This window comes from Eptesicus fuscus, chromosome 14 (assembly GCF_027574615.1).
Source record: "Eptesicus fuscus isolate TK198812 chromosome 14, DD_ASM_mEF_20220401, whole genome shotgun sequence".
NCBI lineage: Eukaryota > Metazoa > Chordata > Mammalia > Chiroptera > Vespertilionidae > Eptesicus > Eptesicus fuscus.
Window position 1 is genome coordinate 3,513,530 of NC_072486.1, and position 20,420 is coordinate 3,533,949.

The 20,420-nt window shown below is 55.1% G+C and overlaps 1 protein-coding gene across 1 annotated transcript in view; it reads left to right on the forward strand.

Annotated features, from left to right (window-relative positions):
• The window catches only part of DOCK4 (dedicator of cytokinesis 4), a 209,823-nt gene extending 204,338 nt beyond the window's left edge, over positions 1-5,485 (forward strand). The window contains exons 51-52 of the mRNA XM_054726251.1: positions 1,792-1,853; positions 4,658-5,485. Coding sequence (XP_054582226.1) covers positions 1,792-1,853; positions 4,658-5,089 — 494 coding nt within the window. The 3' untranslated portion in view covers positions 5,090-5,485. The remainder of the gene's footprint in view (positions 1-1,791; positions 1,854-4,657) is intronic.
• The last annotated feature ends 14,935 nt before the right edge of the window (positions 5,486-20,420 follow it).

Sequence of the window (20,420 nt, forward strand, 5' to 3'; positions counted from 1 at the left end):
TGTTTACTAAGAAGAGGAAAGAGACTTTATGTATTTATATACATTTTTTTTATTGATTTCAGAGAGGAAGGGAGAGGGGGGAGAGAGAGAGAAAACATCAATGATGAGAGAAAATCATTGACCAGCTGCCTCCTGCACACCCCCTACTGGGGATGGAGCCACAACCCGGGCCTGTGCCCTGACGGGGAATTGAACCCTGACCTCCTGGTTCGTAGGTCGATGCTCAACCACGGGGCCACGCCGGCTGGGCAGCTTTTCTTTTTAAAATAAAACTCCCTGCTGCCAGGTTTTCCTGTCGTTGCCGTAGCCACCAGCGGGTTTGAAGGGCTGTGAGTGCTTTAAGCAGAGCAGGAGCCACTGGCTTCGCTGTGAAGTGCACCCGTGTCACTGCGGCCCCGCAGGCGAGGCCCCGGCCACCAGCTGACTGGTGTTCTGCTCATCCTGGCTGTGTGGCTCAGGTGGGGACCTGAAAAGCATTTCGGCAGCTGTCAGTCAGGGGCGGTTTGGTTCCTAGGCCCATTCAGACCTGTAGGCAGGGGTCCTGGCAGGGCTGGTTTAGGCTCCGTGCGAGAACGCCTTCCTAAGAAGCGGCTCTGTGAGCCCGAGCGGCAGGTGCACGGGCGGGCTCACCGAACACCGAGCCAGGAGGAGGCCGTGCTCTCAGCCCCACGGTCACAGTCCGGGCGGAGCCTGGCTCTTTGTAGACGCGCACTTCTCCCATGGCCTCCCCATGGCGGCTGGGCTGGCACAGCAAGCGCTGGTGTGAGCACACGACAGCGGCAAGGTGTGATGGCAGACCCTCCCTGCCCCTGCCCCAGCGCACGGGTGACTTACCTCTGCAGGTTAGCGTGGCCGGGCTGCCTCCCTTCTGCACAGATCCCCCCTGGTCTGTCCTCTGTCCTCATCTGTGCTCACTGTGGGGGCCGGGGGGCCTGGACTGTCTGTCTGTCTCCGCTTCAGCCTTTCTGTGGTTTCCTGTGCGTTATCAACCTCCCATGACAGCCGGGGGGACACGGGCAGCTCACGACAGAGCAGTAAACCCCGAACTCACAGACCCCGTGTTGGTGGGATTAGGAAAGGCGTCTGCACTCGCCTCGGGGCAGCGTCACGCAGACTCGGTGTGCATGGCTCTGCTTGCGAGAGCAGACTGACCCACAGCAATGCACAGAGCAGTTCATCCATCCGCGTGCCGGGTCCCCACGTGGGGCTGGGCCGGCGGGCGGGAGGAACACGCACGTCTGCCCAGATGATGAAATCTAGGGCACCGCCCCCCTCCTCACCCCCATCCTCCATCCCGGGGACCAAGGGGGACCGGAGTACAGGCATTAGGGGGCTAGTGGACGTGGCCAGGGGTTTCCTACGGTTCGCAGTGGGGGGCGGGGGGTGCAGTTGGAGGCTGGAGTCTGTGTGCCCCTGGACTAGTCAGTCTGCGCTGCCCGGTGACCCGGGCTTCCCTTTGCCGCTCACGCCCAAGCCAGCAGCGTCTGTGGAGACCGCTCCCGGCCCCCCACACCCACAAGCACCTCTGAAACGGGAAGCGGCTAAGAAGCAGCGCTTTGGGGAGATGGAAGGGACGATGGGCCCGTCCGGGGGCCCTGCCACGGATGTGGCTTTTCACGCCTCTCCCAGTCCGGACGCTGCCCACCTTGGGCAGGTGTCGTTAGTCTCCAGCGACCCCACGCCCCTGCCCAGGTCCTCCTGCCCGGGGCCACTTGTGTGGGTTCGCACACTCAGAGGGCACGCGTGGGGGTCAACCGCCCGGCGTGTCTGATTGAAACTCTCTCTTTACAGCTTCGCCTGCGAGACACACGGCGCCGGTCTCCCCCTCACCTGCCGGGCGGTCTCCGTTGAAGGTACGGGCTCTCATTTAACTGAGCCTGGGATGGGCCCTTGTTCCCTTCCCCTTGAGGAGCCCCCTGGTCCGTCAGCAGGGCCTTCATTTGCAGGGGGCAGGCAGAGAAGTGGGGGCAGGGCGAGGAGGAGCCCGCATGCACTGTCGGGTTATTAGCCTCGCTCGCTCGCAAATGGCGCCAGTGAGGGTGTGCAGCCTGGAGAGAGACGCCGGATTAGGAAAGAAAGATGGTCCCAGTGGCACCTCCTAGGACACGTGGGCCTGCCATGTGTTTAAGAGGCATTAAAACCCACAAAACCTTGAATCACCATCAGGATCAAGGTGTCCGACAGTGTCCTGGGCCTTTCGCCTTCTCATCAGCCTCGCCCACTCTGACAAGCCAAACCCAGTTTTCTCTTTCCCTGTTTTGTTGTGTTTTTTTTGTTTTGTTTTGTTTTTTAATATGTTTGTATTGATCTCAGAGAGGAAGAGAGAGAGATGAAAACATCAATGATGAGAATCATCGATTGGTTGCCTCCTGCACGCCCCACACTGGGGATCGAGCCCGCAACACGGGCATGTGCCCTGACCAGGAATTGAACCCTGACCTCCCGGTTCGTAGGCTGATGCTCAACCACTGAGCCTCACTGGCCGGGCACTTTTCCTATTTTCTACCAAGACTTTGGAATACATTAGTGAAGAGCCAGGCAGTGCAATGACTTTTTAATCCTTAAAGATCAACATTTGTCTGGGTCTGTGGACAGGGGCTATCGAGCATCTCTGAGCAGACAGTCCCTCGTCGAGGTCAAGGTAGCTGTCCAAGGGTAGACGTCCAAGGGTAGGGCGTCAGGCTGAGGGCAAGGCTTGCCAGTCCGTGTGGGCGTGGTGCCCAGAGCTGCTGCCCCGAGGCAGCTGCAGTGGAAGGAATGGTTTCGTACCTGAGTGATGGGGACCTACATGCTCCCTGTCTCTTTCGAGGGGGAGATGTTTCCAGGTAACATCAAAGAAAAACAGGCCCTGAGCCGTCCGATGCAGCAGCTGCTCATAGAAACCGAGAATCTGAAACACGAAACCAAGAAGAGGGAGGAAATCGCAAACAAACATGATTTCTTTTACGTTACCCCCGTTTCCGACAGAGTGCCAATTCCTTGCTGGTTTTATTGTCTCCGCGCCATAGCGGTTACCGAGAAAGTCCACGGCCTGTGTCTGCTCTGCAGCGGGGACTGTGGTCTCGGTGTGATGGGAGGGAAAGCGGCGTGGCTGTGGCGTTTCCGCAGCTTCCCACTCGCCACGCGCTCCCTCCCACGGGGTGCACGGACCAATACCTGCACCTTTCAGTCGATTGTGCAGAGTGGTAATAAGACTAAGTCTTAGGGATTGGCTCTTAAGAAGAACAAAGGGATGGGAATGTTGAAATAGCTGAGTGGATAGTGCTATGCAGCAGACCTGCATCGTCCTCACTCCCACCTCCATGGCCACATGGTCACAGTGGGGTCTGAGGAGTGGCTGGACGCGTGTTGTGACTCCTGGGCTCCAGGAGAGGGCGCTCTGCCCTAAGCTCCTCGCCCTGTGATTAGCAATGCAGGTGGTGCCTTAAACCGAGATTTTTTTCAGCAACTAAATGGAGTAACCCTGTTAGGACTGACTGTGCTCTCCTCCCTGATTTTGGACAAAGCCAGCAGTGCATTGGGACCTCTCCAGTGGCCCTGCTTCACTCCCGGCCCCACTAGTGAGAGGATTTGTGTCTCCCGCACCATTCTGTTCTAAAAGGGAGGCCAAGGTCAAGTCGGTCCAAGAGGACGTTTTCAAAGTGTGTGTGTCCCAGTGTTACCTCCTAGAACGTTCTATGTATAGGCCGTTCTGTGATGAACGCAGGCAAAGGTCCACGGCCACACCCGTTGAGAAGACAGTGGGCTGGACGAAGCTGTCCAGGTTCCTTTACTGGGGGACCTTCACCTGCCGATCTTCTCCGGAGGGCCCTGGAGCGCTGCTGTGCAGCCTGCCCAGGGGACCCGCTCTCCACAGACCACCTTTTCCTCAGGACACCCTTAGGGAATGAGCACGTGCGGGTGCCAGGGGGCTAGCCGCTGGCATGAACCGGAGAGGGAGTCGGGGAGTGTCTTGTGGCCAGGTGGGGACTGTGGCAAAGGAAAGAAGTTACCCTGTGGCAGGAACAGCCCCTGCTCAGCTTCAAGAAATTAGGAGACACCGAGCTGTTGTCGCTAGAACTTCCAGTTCTTTATGAAATGCCAGAAATCTTGCTTAAACCACAGAATTTACTCTCCTGCTCTGGAAATCACGGCATTGCCCGGGGTGGGGTGGTTTTTCCAGCCCCCCCTTTCCTGGCGTCTCCATGGGGTCTTTGCTCTGTGTGCTTGGCCTTGGGGGATGGTCCAAGTTTCCCCCTCTTCTAAGGACAATGATCAGATCAGATTTGGGCTCACCCCGGCCTCCTTTTAAGGTAGCCAGCGCTGTAAAGGCCTCGTCTCCAAAGACACCCCATCTGAGGTGCTGGGGTCAGGGCTTCGTGCCCACATTCCGGGGGCGCATTCCAGCCATCACAGGGTGTGGCCCCGCCCCTCCCAGGGTGTGACCCAGCCCCTCCCAGGGTGTGGCCCCGCCCCTCCAGGGTGTGGCCCCGCCCCTCCAGGGTGTGGCCCCGCCCCTCACAGGGTGTGGCCCCGCCCCTCCCAGGGTGTGACCCCGCCCCTCCCAGGGTGTGGCCCCGCCCCTCCAGGGTGTGGCCCCGCCCCTCCAGGGTGTGCCGCTTCTGTGAGAGCCTCTCTCTTCCCCTCTCTTCCCCTCTCTCCGCCCTTCCCCGCGCAGGGCCCGGGGCAGTCCTTCACGCCCTCCCCGGTGGAGTACCACTCGTCCGGGCTGCTCTCCAACTCGCCGGTGCTGTCGGGCAGCTGCAGCAGCGGCATCTCCTCGCTCAGCCGGTGCAGCGCGTCGGAAATCTCGGGCTTCGAGAACCCGGTGAACGAGCCCTCGGCGCCCGGGTCGGGGTCCGGCTACGGCGCCCCCGAGGAGCCCGTGCGCAAGGACAGCAAGACGCCCCCGCCCTACAGCGTCTACGAGCGGACGGTGCGGCGGCCGGTCCCGCTACCTCACAGCCTGTCCATCCCCGTCACCTCCGAGCCGCCCGCGCTGCCCCCCAAGCCGCTGGCCGCGCGCCCCAGCGCCCTGGAGAACGGGACCCGGAGGACTGAGCCCGGCCCGCGGCCCCGGCCGCTGCCCAGGAAGGTCTCGCAGCTCTGAGTCACTTCTGTGCCCCCTGCGATGGCCCCGCTGCGTTTACAGGAGGAGGAGACGGAGACGGTGGTGTAGGCACTTTACTCGCTGGACTGCCCTTCCGGGAGAGGCGTCACCCCGCTCGGGGTCCGGTTGCACAATTCTGAACGTGCCGGCCCCTCCCCGGGCGGCGGGTGGCTGAGCGGTCGGCCCTGCTCGCCTGGAGGCAGGCAGAGCGATCAAGACTTTTGTACCTTTCTATGTCCCTTTTTTACATGGTTTCATGTCAGAGCCAACACAGTATTGTCCAGCAATACGACGCGTGGTAATGTCGCGTGTTTTCACTGAATACTTGATGCCCTGGGAACGCTCCTGGGGAAGCCCGGGCCCCGGAGAGGCCCTGGGGCTGCAGGTGAAGCCCGTTCGGCAGCAGGGGTCAGGGGTCAGGGGTCAGGGGCTGCGGGGCGGGAATGGTTCACCCCGGGGACGAGCTGCTCCTGACACACGGTAGCTGGCTGCCCCCTCAGGATCCGCTTTGGGCTGGCTGCTCGGTCCTCAGTAGCCGGCACCGGTGTCCGCTGCTCCTCCCTGAAGGTGCCGTGCCCTTCGGAGCCAGGAGGAGGCGGGGCGGGCGGGGCGGGTTGAGGAGCGGAGCCCAGGGAAATGTTTACCCGAAGCCAAGCCTGGCTTCCTCACCGATCGCTTCCGCCGCCAGCCTTGTCATTGAGAGCACCGATGCCCGTGTAGTAAACAGGCCCGGATTAATGGGTCCCATTACGGAATCAATACAGGACAGTATTAAATCAATGGCGTAAATGAAGAAAAAGCCCCTTCAGAAGACGCATTAGCATGACTAAGTGGCAGGAGGGCTTCAGGAGGCAAGGGCGTTCACTCTCAATCCTGCACAAAAGGGAAGATCCCCCCCTCCCAGCAGGGCTGCCCCTGGGCTGCCCTGGGCCCTGCGGGGAGGGGGGCGGCTGGGACCTAGTCGGGAGCACGGCTCCTTGTCGGCCGAACCAAGCACCTTGTGTGTAGTTAGTGTTGCATTTTGTATCTGTGTTTTGTTCCTTTTACTGCCTGTTTATAACACTCATTGACAATAGAGATGAACTGTATTTTAAGTCATGCTGTTAAATATTTCCCTCTTTTGTTGGGAAGCTCCTTTTAGTTTAACTGTGGCTAGCTTACCTGGAAGGCAGTGACCACTTTTTTATATTCCCTGATGAACCCATTCAGCAGGTGTATGCTGTTGAGGCTGATTATAGAGGTTTTCTATAATAAATGTTCAAGTATTTTTGTACATAACTGGTTAATTTTAATAAGAGATACCATTATGTGTAAGAAAAACAAAAAGTAAAAGCAAAAAGTTGTGGATGCAGTATGAGTGTTATAATTATGCCAAATACTTTATGTATGGAAAAAGAATATTTGTACATATGTGCTTTTAACAATAATTCTGCCATATTGACTTTCCAGTTTTTGAATGTCAGAAAAATTAATATATGTTAAAATATTTATGTTTAGTGAAGGTATTCATAATTGAGAAAAGGAACATATAAATTTTAGCTTTGTATCTTGCAAGTTTTGCAGTCGGAAATTTCTTGAACTAGCTTTTGCTTTTGATAACACTGTGTTTGTAATCATACCCTTAAAAGAAATATATATATATATATACATAGGAAGCTCTGTACTTCTGTTGCTTTAAAGAAGAAAACCCCTCCACTTAAGTAAGGTGACCTGCATAAGATAACAAAGCTTCTTTGATTTCCTCTTCCTCTGTAGTTAACAGATTTGTTGACTAGTGCTTGGGCACAGTATAAATCAATGTTATTTGCTCTTGAAGCCATTTTAAAAAATTGCAATGAGCAGTGGGTGTATGTCTGAAGCAGCTATATAGCAAACACTTCAAGAGATTCTCTTAGCTCAGATGTTCCTACTGGTTGCTGCTGAATGGTGAATATTAAATAAAATTACCTGATTAATCTTGCTATTTCTGTCTGTCTTTCTGTCATCAGTATGAACAGAAGCTGTGTACATCTCTTGGTCATAGCATAGTGAAAATTTCAGACTTCTTGGTTGATAGATCCTGTCTTGTTGTGGTTTTGCCTTGGTTGATACGCTTCCTCTACCTACAACGCTTATTTATGCCGTAAGAACAAAGGTTGAGAAGGTAGCAGTGTACCTGTAGGTTAATGTCAGGTGAGAAGGGAAATTTACCAGGTGGCTGGCCATTCATGGGACTAATCAGAGCCATCAAAGTTTGTTTGCATTAGGAAACTTGACACAAAACAGATTAAGGGCCCAACGTGGGAAACATATTTGAGAAACACTGCAAAACGCATTGACTACCCAGCGTCTGTTCGTAAATCCCGGCTTTCAGTTTTGTGAGATGCTGTGCGCTGTTAGGTTTACGGCATGTACGGAACCCAGTGGCAAGCAAGCCATTGTCTAACTCCGCTGCCCCGTTAAATACCAAACCCCACTGGCAGGCCGTCGGTGTCCTCGATTGTTTCTCCACGTTCACTAAGTGGTTTTAGAGCATTTTGGGGTCGCGTTCATTACAGCCGAGCTCAGCTGCGTTTAGATTCTACAAGCATAATCACCGTACGAATAGCCCTGCTTGCCATCGAGGTAGTTTCTCTCTGGATTGTCATCGATTGCTCTCCAGACAACAACAAAGAGAGGAGCCGGTTGCACAGGCCGGCCTGCACGCCAGCCTTCCACATCCTGTGGCTTCTGCTAACACGAAGGCTTCGTGATCGATCGAGACCCACTTTGCCCTCATTACATAAGAAGGCCATGAAAAAGATGTGAAAAATGGACAGAAGGCCATTTCCCTTACACAACTGTTATCACGCTCCTTTAGTCTTTTTCTACACAAACGTACTGGGTAGTGCAGGCATGTCAGACTCGCGGCCCGCCAGCTGCTGTGCTGACGAACATTTCTGCAGCCCGCCAATATAACGGTCTGTAAGAAACGTTTTAATAAAACTTCATAACTTAATTTTTACAATATCCTGTTATGCATAATTATTAATAACAAACTACAACGTTCACTAATGACTGATTTCTATAATCGTGTTGCATTCATTTCCCTGACTCGCCTTATGCGCAGGCGCACCATTTCTCTCCACTAATACCGGCAGCGAATATTTTAGCAGCCGATTGCCAGTCATTAGTCTTGGACTGACTTGTTTGGTGTGCGCAACAGGAAATATTTAGCTTTAGGAGAACAAGAAAAACAGGTTTATTTGCGGTAGGCTTATTAATTTGTGCAGTTATTCAGTGGCTGGTAAGTTAATGTTCAAGAAAAAAATATTGATTTTTATTTAAATGTTCTATTATTTTATGTTAACGGTGACTCATTTATTTCAGCCCTTTGTATTCAGCATGTCTCTATCGAAATAAACTTACATTCCTGTGAAAATTGGAGCTTTTGTTTATTTGGCCCGTGTTAGCCTTTGAGTCCGACATGCTTGGTGTAGCATTTCCACCCTGTTGAGTGCTGGATCCCTCAGGTACCAAACACGCTGTGGTGACAGAGCTGAGTTCAACGCCATCAGGAGAGAGCCCCTCAACTCAGGCTCGGCAGCGCCGCTCAGGGCGGGAGGGCAGGACCAGATTTCATTGAAAAGGGGGGTTTGGTTTAAGGTGGGTCTTTCAATGAGCAGGCCTTGAGGTTGGGTAAGATCGTGGGGTAGCTGTTCAGGTGGGTGGAAAGAGCAAGGCGGGGATTTTGAGTTCACAGGTTCAGAGCCTCAGGACAAACTGTTCACTGATGCTTCCTCCCAGCGATTGGGTGGGTCCGCTGAGAAGTTCCTGTTGTGGACGTCAAGTTCTTTGCCTGTGGAGACGCCTGGAAGAGGAAGGCCATGCGCACACACACGGAGCCATGTGCACACTCCGGGGACAGGAGCTGCCTGGACCAGACGGTTCCGGTTCTCGACACGTACGTGGCACGTGGCTAAAATCATGGTGTCCCTGGGTGGTCTGCTCTCATGTGTTCGCTGTTACAGTAAGTGTTTAACTTCCTACGATGACTTGTCAGCAGAAAGCCGAGTCTGTTCCACAGGTTAGCCGTTCCCTGTTAACGGGCCATGTATTGCTTTCCGTTTCTCATGGGACAGGTCACAGCACGCACAGCGTTTCCCACGTTTTGGTTTATTTCCTTGGACTGGACTCGGACTACGATGGCAGAGGTGGAGGAATGCTGGCGTTGGCAGTCCTCTCGCGTGTTTACAAAGCCCTTCCCCGAAGTGTTGTACCCACTTCAGTGCCACCGCAGGGTTTGGGCAAGACCCAGAGAAACACGGAGTCTGAGCGTGAAGGCACAAAAGTGTCAGCCTGGACCGCGCCAGGCACCCGCCTGCACGAAGCTCTGTGCACCGGGCGTGTGGTGCCCGGGAAACGGACTCGGCGGGAGGCGTGGGCCCAGGGTTTCCACGGGAACCGTGCTGTTCTCCAGGGAAGCAGACGGGCAGAGGGAGCAGCTGAACTGAGATGCTCTGGCCGTAGAGTCTCCGCTGGTCCCACAGGGAACTTGGGGGCAGAGGCCAGAGCGCTGAGGGTGGGCGGCTCTCAGGGGCTGAGGGTGATCCCTGCGGGAGGGTGAGGAGGACTCACAGGTGAGCCTGGCAGGCCACCCTCCCAGCAGCTGGGGAAATGCACACCCCGTCCTGAGGGGGCCTCTGAATCACCGCCACCATCACACCGTCCCCACGGCGGCCACGCCCTGGGCCTGTGCCCGGACCGGGAATCGAACTGTGACCTCCTGGTTCATAGGTTGACCCTCAACCACTGAGCCACACCGGCCGGGCAGGAATGGAATTGTTTAGCTCCCCATCCACTGGTTTTGGAAAACTGTCCTCTGGTCTTGGGGCTCTGAATACGCGGAGAGGTACCCCACCGCCAGGTCCTCTGCCGGACGGACCGTCAGTTCCAGGCAGGGCTGACTGGACAGGGCTCCGATGTCGCCTGAGTGAGTGGCACGGTCCACGCGGACAGAGACGCGACAGCAGATGGTGAGGTCACCTCGTTAGCTCTATTTATCCAATCAAACGCTTCGCACATATTGTCGGGAGAATCGGCTGTCAGGAAATCCACCTGGTCATAGTGGATCGTCGTTAATAAGTTTATTCCAGCCTCCGTGGCCAAAAACTTAGGTTATGGCCACATCATCTCAATTATTAATGCAGAAAACAATCCAGATTGCTTTCCTTTCCCAACTGGAAGGCGACAATGACGGGGCGGGCGGCGGGCAGGGGCGGGGGGAGCCAGCAGGCTTGTCACGTGACTGTCCATCCTGCAGCGGGCACCACAGCAGGTCCGGGCCAGGGTCAGCTGCTCGGCGGGTCCTGAATCTGATTACCACACGCGGACGGATGGCGGGGGCAGCGCAATACTGATGAGAACAAATGCGTCTGGAGTTCCCATCTGCCCTTTGGAACCAGACTCCGTTGGGGGCCTCCTCTTGACCTTTCTGGAGCATCTTCCTCTAGTAAAATACCAACGTGCATGATCTGTGGAGTGGGATCGAGCCTCGACTTTCCCGGCGAGGAAGCTGGATCCCCGCTCTCTTCAGAGGCCCGAGGAGGAGCGACCACGCATTGTCATTGGGAGGAACCAGAGGAGCCGATGGGCCGTATTTCCCCAATGTTTTTTTTTTTAAATAAATTTTATTGATTTTTTACAGAGAGGAAGAGAGAGGGATAGAGAGTTAGAAACATCGATGAGAGAGAAACATCGATCAGCTGCCTCCTGCACACTCCCCACTGGGGATGTGCCCGCAACCAAGGTACATGCCCTTGGCCGGAATCGAACCTGGGACCCTTGAGTCCGCAGGCCGACGCTCTATCCACTGAGCCAAACCGGTTTCGGCTCCCCCATGTTTTTAACGAAGAAGGCGCACGCTTTGGTGTAGCTTCTCTACCCTCTTGCATGACCCACCCACGCAGCTCACGGAGCTTTGCTAGAGCAACAGAGTGAACACAGACTCGTGTCTGCTTGGCCTGCCAATGCTCCGGACTACATATTGCCCTTTTTTTTTTTTTTTAGCATTTTAGTCTTTTTTAAAAAATTGATATTTAGAAAGGGAGGGAGGAAGGGAGGAGGGAGGGAGGAAGGGAGGAAGGGAGAGAGATGTGAGAAACATACAATGTTTGCCTCCCACACATAACCCGACCAGGGTTCGAACCCAAAACCTGGGCATGTGCCCTGATGGGGAAATCGAACCTTCGACCCCTCAGTGCCCAGGACGGTGCTCAGCCAACTGAGCCACAGCAGCCAAAGCTGTGTATTTTCCTATGTAACAATGTCCTAGTATTTTCAATGCATACGACTGTATTTTTAAGTTGTCCTATCTGTTACAATGTGTGATTTCTCTGGAGTCTGCCAACGGAATTTTTCTTAGAAACTACTGAAGCAGCCGGGGCAAAAGAGAGAGACATTAATGCGAACTCGCAAGGGAGGTGCCCTCTCCATCAATAGACAGAGACCTTCCCGACATCAGGGAACTGAGAAGGAGGCAAAGGAAGACGCTTACGGGCGACGTGCCCGGAGACCTGACCTGGTTGCGAAGGGAGGCAAAGCTCCCCTTTGAAGTCGAGAAGAGTTTCACTTTCCTAAGAAGCACGGGGTTGAGTCCTCACGGAACATCACAGCCAACGGTGTTAGCGTGAATGAGCGCTCAGGCAGCAGAGAGCGCGGCCTGTCATTGGCTTTGCCGTATGATAATCACATCACCCGGCCGCAGAGCTCACGGATTCCATCTTCCCGGGAAGCGAATTTCCCGGCCTCTGCGCCCGTGTTAACCCCACGGGGCTGGTTTTGACATCCCCAGCGATCGTTTCTCAGAGAAGTGATGGGTGATTGGTCACAAGTAAGATATCCAAGTGTGTCTAATGCTTTCTAAAAAGGACTTCAAACATAACATAATCAATAATTGTTCCTGTTGCTTTTAATTTTTATTTATTTTTGGTCATTTTGTGGGAACACATTTGAAATGTTCAGGAAAGTGGCTCAGCCGGCCTTACGTTACCACAAATCAATGCTTCATCTTAGGAACTGTGCACGGACCTCTCGGCCTTTTCTTTTTAATTTCTTACAAGTGGAATGTTATGGAGAGAAATGTTATAATTACAGTAGATTTCAGACACTCTTATTGAGCTTAAACAGCATAATCTTAAAAGTCATGAAAACCATAATCTTGACTTGCTGATGGTGATCTTGGAAGTTTGTGATATTATCCATTGGGACTTGGCTAAGCCACAAGCTTGGATTCTGTGAGCGTCAAGTCACGTGGCTACTGTAGGAGCCATCCATGCAGCCCCATGCAGAACCCCTAGCCCAGGGCAACGTGTCTGCTCTTTGTCATTGTGGCCAATCGAAATCTAACCTTCGCTTAGCCATTCCTCTGTGCCTCGAGCTTTAATAAAACTCTCCACCCCCTCGGGACTTGCTCTGTTCACTCACTGCCCTCTTTGCCTGAGAACTACCTTCTGTTCATAGACAAACCCTGAGACCACGTTTCTACCGCCCGCCCCGCCATCGGAGTGGGAGCGGGCACAGGACCCAAGCTCAGCCCGTGGAGACTCTGCCGGGAACGCAGACGGTTGGGAGTGGCTCTGAGCTTGCAGGTCGTCCTGGGAGCAGCACCGCAGGCCAGCAGCCAAGAGAGCAAAAGGCAGCTGAGGTGCTGAGGCCCAGCACAGAGAGCCAGGCGGTCACAGAGACCGAGCGAGAGAGAGACGAGGGCGTGGGCGGACGCGGGCTGAGTGGTGGCCGACCCGGTCTGGCTCCCGTCAGAGGTGGCATCCTTTCGGTCTGAATTTCCTGCAGGAGCTGCTCCAGCTGAAGCTACTTCCACATCCTTCTACGCTGGCTGGACGTGGATTTCTATAATCACAGACGCCAGAGCCTGGCTGTCGGGGCAGGAGGCCGGGAAGCCGGGGGCCGGGTACCATGGCAGCGCCCACACACAGCTCTCCAAAGACGGTGTCAGCGGCGTGGCCGCGCTCCGAGCCCAGCGGATCCTCACCACGGAGCGGAGCGTGAGTGACGGGAGTCCTCGTTGGAACTTCAGAGCTCAGCATGGTTCGACGTGTTCATTTAACTGATCAGTGTTGTCCCGGAGCCCATGAGTCAGTGAGTCTCAGGTTTCCTGCGGCTTCCCTAGCAGACGCCCCCGCGGCCACCGGCCGCACCCCAGCCCTCACGAGACACGGGGTCCCCTCTGCGGAGCTCTGGGCTGGGCAGAGCCCGTCCCTGGGGCAGCATCAGCCCCGGGGTCTCCTCTTCTGCTCAGGGACAGCTCTTCGTTGTGGATACAGCCTCGTCGGCTCCGGCCAGGCTACGTGCCTGCCGCCCCCCAGGCCTAACCAGGGCCCTTCCCCCCAACTTCCCGGGGTTCCTTCAGGGTCTCACCTCGCGTTCCTCCAGCCCAGCAGGCGTCCTGCTGCTGCCCGGCCCGAGGCCAGTCCACGTGCTGAGGTTTATTAGGGCCGCACCCCTGTCCCAGGTGCCAGGTCTCGTCCCAGTTACCTGAGGCTCCAACCTCCGCGGCGGCGTCGTGCTCACGGATTCCCGTGGGTCCGGCCTGGGCCCGGCAGGGTGGGTTGTCTCTGTTCCATGACGTCTAGGGCCTCAGCTGAGGAGACAGAGGACCGGAGGCCAGACCCTCTGGGGGCTTCTCCACTCAGGACGCCACCTCCGTGGGAACGGCCGGGAGGCTGGGCTCAGCGTCAGCCCAGAAGCTTATGGGCCCCTCCCCGGGGCCCCACTCCTTTCGTGTGGCTTCGGGGTCCAAGTTCAAGTTTTTAGCAACAAGCTTCATGCCCTTTGATTCCCAGTGTCATGGAGCGCTACTGTCACTTCTGCTGAGCATTGTCGATGGAGCTTTCATTTATTTAGTTTAATCTATTTTTATTGACTTTTAGAGAGAGGAAGGGAGAGAGGGAGGAGGGGAGAGAGAGAGAGAGAGAGAGAGAGAGAGAGAGAGAGAGAGAGAAACATCAAGGAGAGAGAAACATCTGTTGGTTGCCTCCTGCACGCCCCCTACTGGGGATCGAGCCCACAACCTGGGCATGTGCCCTGACCAGGCATCGAACCGTGACCTCCTGGTTCATGGGCCAACACTCAACCTCTGAGCCACGCCGGCCGGGCTGATGAGGCTTTTAAAACCTGCCCAGACTCAAGGGGAGGGGCACAGACTTCACGTCTTGATGGGAGGCATGTCCAAGAATGGAAGGCCGCGTTTTCAAAACGTTCAGAACGATCACGGTTGGGTGTTTGTTTGTGGTTCGGAAACGGAAGTCTCTGCGGATTCTTTACTTAAAGAGCACCCGCTCCTGCCAAACCACATGTACCAGAAGCACACCCCGCTGTGTCTGCGGCCGCGACCCTGTGAACTGGGCTTGCGAATGAACGTCCAGCATCGCCGTGCAGCTGGGGACGCGGTCCGGTAACTCTCCGAAGCTGCTGGAATGGGATCTTGACTCAGCATTAACCTCCATACAAACGACAGATAACGAGGGGAACAATGGTATTTAACCTTGTGAAATAAGGTCAATGCAATTAAAACGAACTTTCTCGGGAGGCAGCTGCCCTGACTGCATTTGCCTTTGGCTGGCACTTGAGAAAAGCAAAACTCTCAGAGGAAACACTGGCATTGGAGCAGATCCTTTTCGTTTCCAGAAACATTTTTTTTTTTTTTTTTTACGAAGCATCGTATGCAGGTACCACTCATAAAATATGCAAGTCGTGAATGGCTCACAAAGGTGCTTCTTCAATTACGTGTAAGACGTAATTTGTAGGAAAAGAATTATTTTTCTTGCCCCACTCTAAAACACACATTAACAATGTTATTTTTTAAAGTATATTTTTATTGATTTCCGAGAGGAAGGAAGAGGGACACACACACACACACACACACACACACACATCAATGATGAGAGAGAATCATTGATCGGCTGCCTCTGCACGCCCCCTACTGGGGATCCAACTCACAACCCAGGCCTGTGCCCTGATGGGGAACTGAACCATGACTTCCTGGTTCATAGGTCAACCACAGAGCCACGCTGTTTGGGTAACACTTTTAATTGTAACCTTACATGTATGTGCTCTCACTCCCTTCCTGCCAAACATATTCTATCCTTAGATGCCAAAAACTTCAGGTGAAAGACGTCATCTTCTGCGTGTGGCTGTTAGAAGCCCATTTGCAAACTGGGACCTGGGGCCTGCTTAAGTTTAAGAAGAAAGAGAAAAACGATTATTTTGGCGCTTTGAAAAACACGCATAAATTTTTCAAATCACTTTTCTTGAATTCTAGCCAATAAATCAAACAGTGAAATTCTTAAGGCAAACGGGAGTTGTTTTGGACCCTGAAGCTGGTCTTCAGACTTTGAAAAATGTTATCTGAGAAGCTGCAAGTGGGTTATGTAGTCATTTACTACCGGGCCTGTTCCCAGACGCAAACCATTCGGGATTCGCACAGACCCTGGCAAAGCTTTGCTGGGTAAACTGTGCAACATGTTTTTAACAGGTTTTAACATCTCACATCAGCTACAGTCTCCAGTGGCTGTTTGTCTATGAAGTCCCTGGATCCGTTTCTTTCTTTCTTTCTTTTTTTTAAAATATATGTTTATTGATTTTAGAGAGGAAGGGAGAGGATAAGAGAGAGAGAAAGAGAGACAGAAACATCAATGATGAGAGAGAATCATCAATCAGCTGCCTCTTGCACGCCCCACACTTGGGATGGAGCCCGCAACCTGGGCACCTGCCCTGACTGGGAATCGAACCATGACTCCTGGTTCATAGGTTGAGGCTCAACCACTGAGCCCCTTCTTTGATGTCACGGCAGGAGGTGGATGATGCTGGGACGCGTAAGGAAGAGAAATCAGTGTCCCAGCACCTGCACCGAATTGGATTTAAGTTTTAAAACTCCAAGTTGCCAAAGAAGCAGTATGAAACCCGAGACCCCCGCTGCGCAACAACAAAATGAGGAGAAAACGCAGAGCGTGTGGCCGCTCCCTGGGACGGGCACGCCGAGCACGCCGCGCTTCCAGAAAAGGTGACACGGGGCACAGCTCCCACGCTGCCGCTCCCCACTCCTGCGCCCGGGGGGCCCTCCTGACCGGTCACCCTTTCCTGCCCGTCCCCCGAGCAGCGGCCCCACACTGAGCTCCGGCTGCGTCTGCCTGTGGCTTGGCCTGGGCATGGAGATGAGACCCGCGATCCCAGACTGAAACAGCCACGGCACCGCTGGTTGGCGGAGGTGATGCCTGGAAGCGGCCAGCACGTTCGCGGGGCAGCCCCCGCGGGCGGGACGCACCGGCAGAACCCGCTTTGGACCCACGGACCAGCTCAGGCCTGAGCCGGGCTGCTCAGCTCCTGGCCTTCCAGCCCATCGCTGCACAGGAATTGGGGTTTGCAAGCCGTGGCTCCTGGGATCAGATAGAATAATGGCTCCACTTAATCCATGGGCCCTGAAATGAGAATCGATGGAGAAGATTCCTATCGTAGCACACGATGGGCTGGGCGAAGAAACCACTCGGAGTTGCATGTTAATGAAATTCTGTTATCTATCAGATGAACGACTTCAGCTCAGATGTCCTGCTCCAGAAAACGACGGAAACGAGTAAAATGCAAGACTTCACTGATGTTGCTCAAGTTTTGCAAGAAGTAATCGAACATCACGTGAGTCCCCACGGGCGTCCCACAGCTGCGTGGGGATGGGGAGGCCTCAGTCAGAGCAGTTACCATCTTGGTGGCTGAAGGGTGTGTCCTGGTTGGATTTTGTAGAAAAGGAAGCATTCGGATGTCCTAGGCCAGTGGTCGGCAAACTGCGGCTCTGTTGACCAATGAGTCTGCCGACCACTGACCTAGACTCTCGATTCCAATAATTACAGGCTGTTGTTGTTCCTGGTGATTAAGCCCCCGTCCCAGTGGTCGGCAAGCTCATTAGTCAACAGAGCGGCAAACCGCAGTTTGCCGACCACTGCCCCAGGGCTTCTGCAGGAGGCAGGTGTCAGGCAAACAGATTGTGATCTCCTTAACAAACGGTTCTCACTTCGCTGGTCAGGTTTGTACTATTACTACGAACTGAAACAAAATTAAATTGAGCCATGAAACTGAATGATGCATCAGATGGCCAGACCCACTATTCTTAACTCATTGCGGACGGATCACGAGAATTCTCGTGTTTTCCTATTACACAGCGTTTTACCACGTCTCATTAAAAAGATACGAGCTTGTAAGAACATGTGATAAATAACTTCAAAATGCAATGGGCATTTAATTTTAAGGCGTGCCTTTGACACGTATGTAAAACGTTTTTTGTACTCGTTCAACAGAAACTCATCTGGCCGCTGGGTAAAGCGGAGACGAAACCGCCGGTCCACAATTGAAGGGAACTGCCCTGAGCCTTAAAGGGCCAGTGACCTCCCTCTGAGGCAGAGTTCAAGTAAAGCAGTGACCTCCTGTCCCAGCAGCTGCTGCTGGCATGTCCCGGGCGCCTGTGCACAGTCATCCTCGGACGGTCCTTCACGTGTCCCGCCAACGTCAAGCTCTGCAATGGCCCAGCAGGGACAGGCCGGCCGGCACCCGGGCCGAGGGAATGACATCTGTTCCTGTCACTCAGAATCAGCACCCGGAGCCGGAGCTGGGGGGGGGGGGGCGGCGGGGGGGCGGTGATTCTGCCAGAAGCACCAACGCGCGCTCTGCTCGCTCTCACGGAGGAGGGCGCCTTCCCGTCAGGGGTCAGGGGCCGCACCTCCTGCAGCCGACAGAATGCACTAGGAGCTGCGCCTGACATCGTCCCTGCCCTGAGATCGGCTGGTTTCACTCTTTCCTGTCCGAGTCCTCAGTGTTCTCAGCAGCCCAGCTGAGAAGTCGCCCCACAGACGCAGCTGGAGAAGCAGGGGAGGCTGCGTGATGTGGTGGGGCTGAACCCCCACATTTACTGCTGAAATCCTCCCCCCTCCCCCCCATGTGATGGGAGGGTGGAACCTTCATGAATGGGATCACTGTTCTTTTATTTTCTTTTTCTTTTTAATATGATTTCAGAGAGGAAGGAGAGGGAGAGAGAGAAACATCCATGATGAGAGAGAATCATGGATCCGCTGCCTCCTGCACACCCCACTGGGGATGGAGCCCGCAGCCCAGGCCTGTGCCCCCTTAGCCCACCCGGAAAGCCCTTCATCTCAAACCCCGGACTTCAAACTCAGGAATCGCATCTGAAGAAGCTAATGTGCCGCCGGTTCCATCCTCCCCACCAGTGACCCCAGCCACGGGCTGGGCTCCGAGGGTCCGCAGGGGCCAAGGCCCCAGGTCCCGCTTGGGGTGGCCGGTCAGGACCTGAGGCCGGAGGCCGCCTCACCCGCATATAAAACAGGAGCACTGGGTTAGGAGCTGGGCGCCTGGGCCTCCTGGACCCGCTCACCCCTCCCAGCCTCACCCACAGGTGTGGGGGCCTGGGCCCAACCCTCCCAGCCTCTCCCACAGGTGTGGGGGCCTGGGCTCACCCCTCCCAGCCTCACCCACAGGTGCGGGGCCCGGGGTCACCCCTCCCAGCCTCACCCACAGGTGCGGGGCCCGGGCTCACCCCTCCCAGCCTCACCCACAGGTGCGGGGCCCGGGGTCACCCCTCCCAGCCTCACCCACAGGTGCGGGGCCCGGGGTCACCCCTCCCAGCCTCACCCACAGGTGCGGGGCCCGGGGTCACCCCTCCCAGCCTCACCCACAGGTGCGGGGCCCAGGCTCACCCCGCCCAGCCTCACCCACAGGTGCGGGGCCCAGGCATGGGGAGGATGGGACAGAAGAAAGCGGACCCACACTTCTCCAAGGAAAGGTGAATTCGTGCCGACCCTATGCCTTGTTTCCTTCCCTTAAACAAACGCAGAGAATCGCCTCCCAGTTTTCTACATTGCCAACGCGTCGTTCACACGAGTCCTTGCCTGGACGGACAGAATCCACGTGAGCGATAGGGCACCTGAGGCCCGGGTGGGGCTGCGGGGAGGACGCAGCGGGGACCGTGGGAGGGCGAGTGTCCGGGCCGTCCGTGGGACGGTCCCTGAGGGGCAGCCCCCGGCCCCGGTGGTTCGGGCCCTTGAAGTGTGGCTGGTCCAGGTGGAGACGTGAGGCAGCACACACCCCGACGGCCAGGTGCCGTGCGCACACGGGGTTTCCAAGACTGAGAGCGGGAAAAGGAATGTCAGCGATCTCATTACCGATTCTTATTCGAGTCAATGTTAAACGGATTGTATGCTGGATGTATTTGCTTAAATGAATGTGTTGCTGCAACTCCAAACACCACAGCGCCTGCTGCTAGGCCTTGGCCAGTGAGACAGCACAGAGTGAATTACAGCTGCTGCCGTCTCGGGGGTTACAGCTGCTTCGGGGTTTGTGCTTCCAGACCCGTCTGCCGGCCGGTGTCCGGGAGGCCAGTGTCCTCATGGGAGCCTCCTGTGGGCCGGGCTGGGCCGGGCAGAGGGATCTCCCCGTGCTGACCCCCGGGTGGAGACCCCGTGCCTGACCCTGGGTTTTGCTGCCCATTGGTTTCCTCCGTCCAAGGCTTATGGGACGTCCTGGACATGTTGTGTGATCACATTTTAGTGTCTGTTGTGTCCTGGGTAAGTCTCCCCAATATCCCTTCTTAATGGAATGTGAGGAATTAAAAATGGCTCCGCAGATCACGCTTTAATCTGGAGAAGTAAGCAGGGAACGAACACACTGGCTGGGCTGCCGTTCAAGTGCAAGGAAAGGTGTAAGTAAAGAAAACAGATTAGCGGCTAGTTCACACCTCATCGGCCACCTAACCGCCCGTCAGCAGCTAATTACACACCTGTAAGACGGGCAAGAGAGCCGCTCAGAACCAGTTCCTGGCGGGGGGCTGGCGGGGAAGCTCCACGCGGCTCTCACTATTTCGACAGCCAGCCACGAAGGGAGATGTGTCTTCTCAGGAACGATTGTCTTGAAAGTGCCGTCTGCTGGTCGTCTGGTCCTGTGGCCTCCACGCGCAAGTTCACTCTTGACCCATAAATACAGGGCGGGGCAAAAGTAGGTTTACAGTTGTGAGTACACAAAACAGTTATTTTATTTTACTGTTAAAATACATTTTTATTGATTTCAGAGAGGAAGGGAGAGGGAGAGAGAGAGAAACATCAATGATGAGAGAGAATCATTGATTGGCTGCCTCCTGCATGCCCCCTACTGGGGATCGAGCCGGAAACCTGGGAATCGAGCTGTGCCTTGACCCGGAATTGAACCGTGACCTCCCGGTTCATAGAGCAACACTTAACCACTGCGCCACACGGGCCAGGCGAGCTGTACTGTCTCCATTCGGATTAGGGTGCTGGTCTGACGC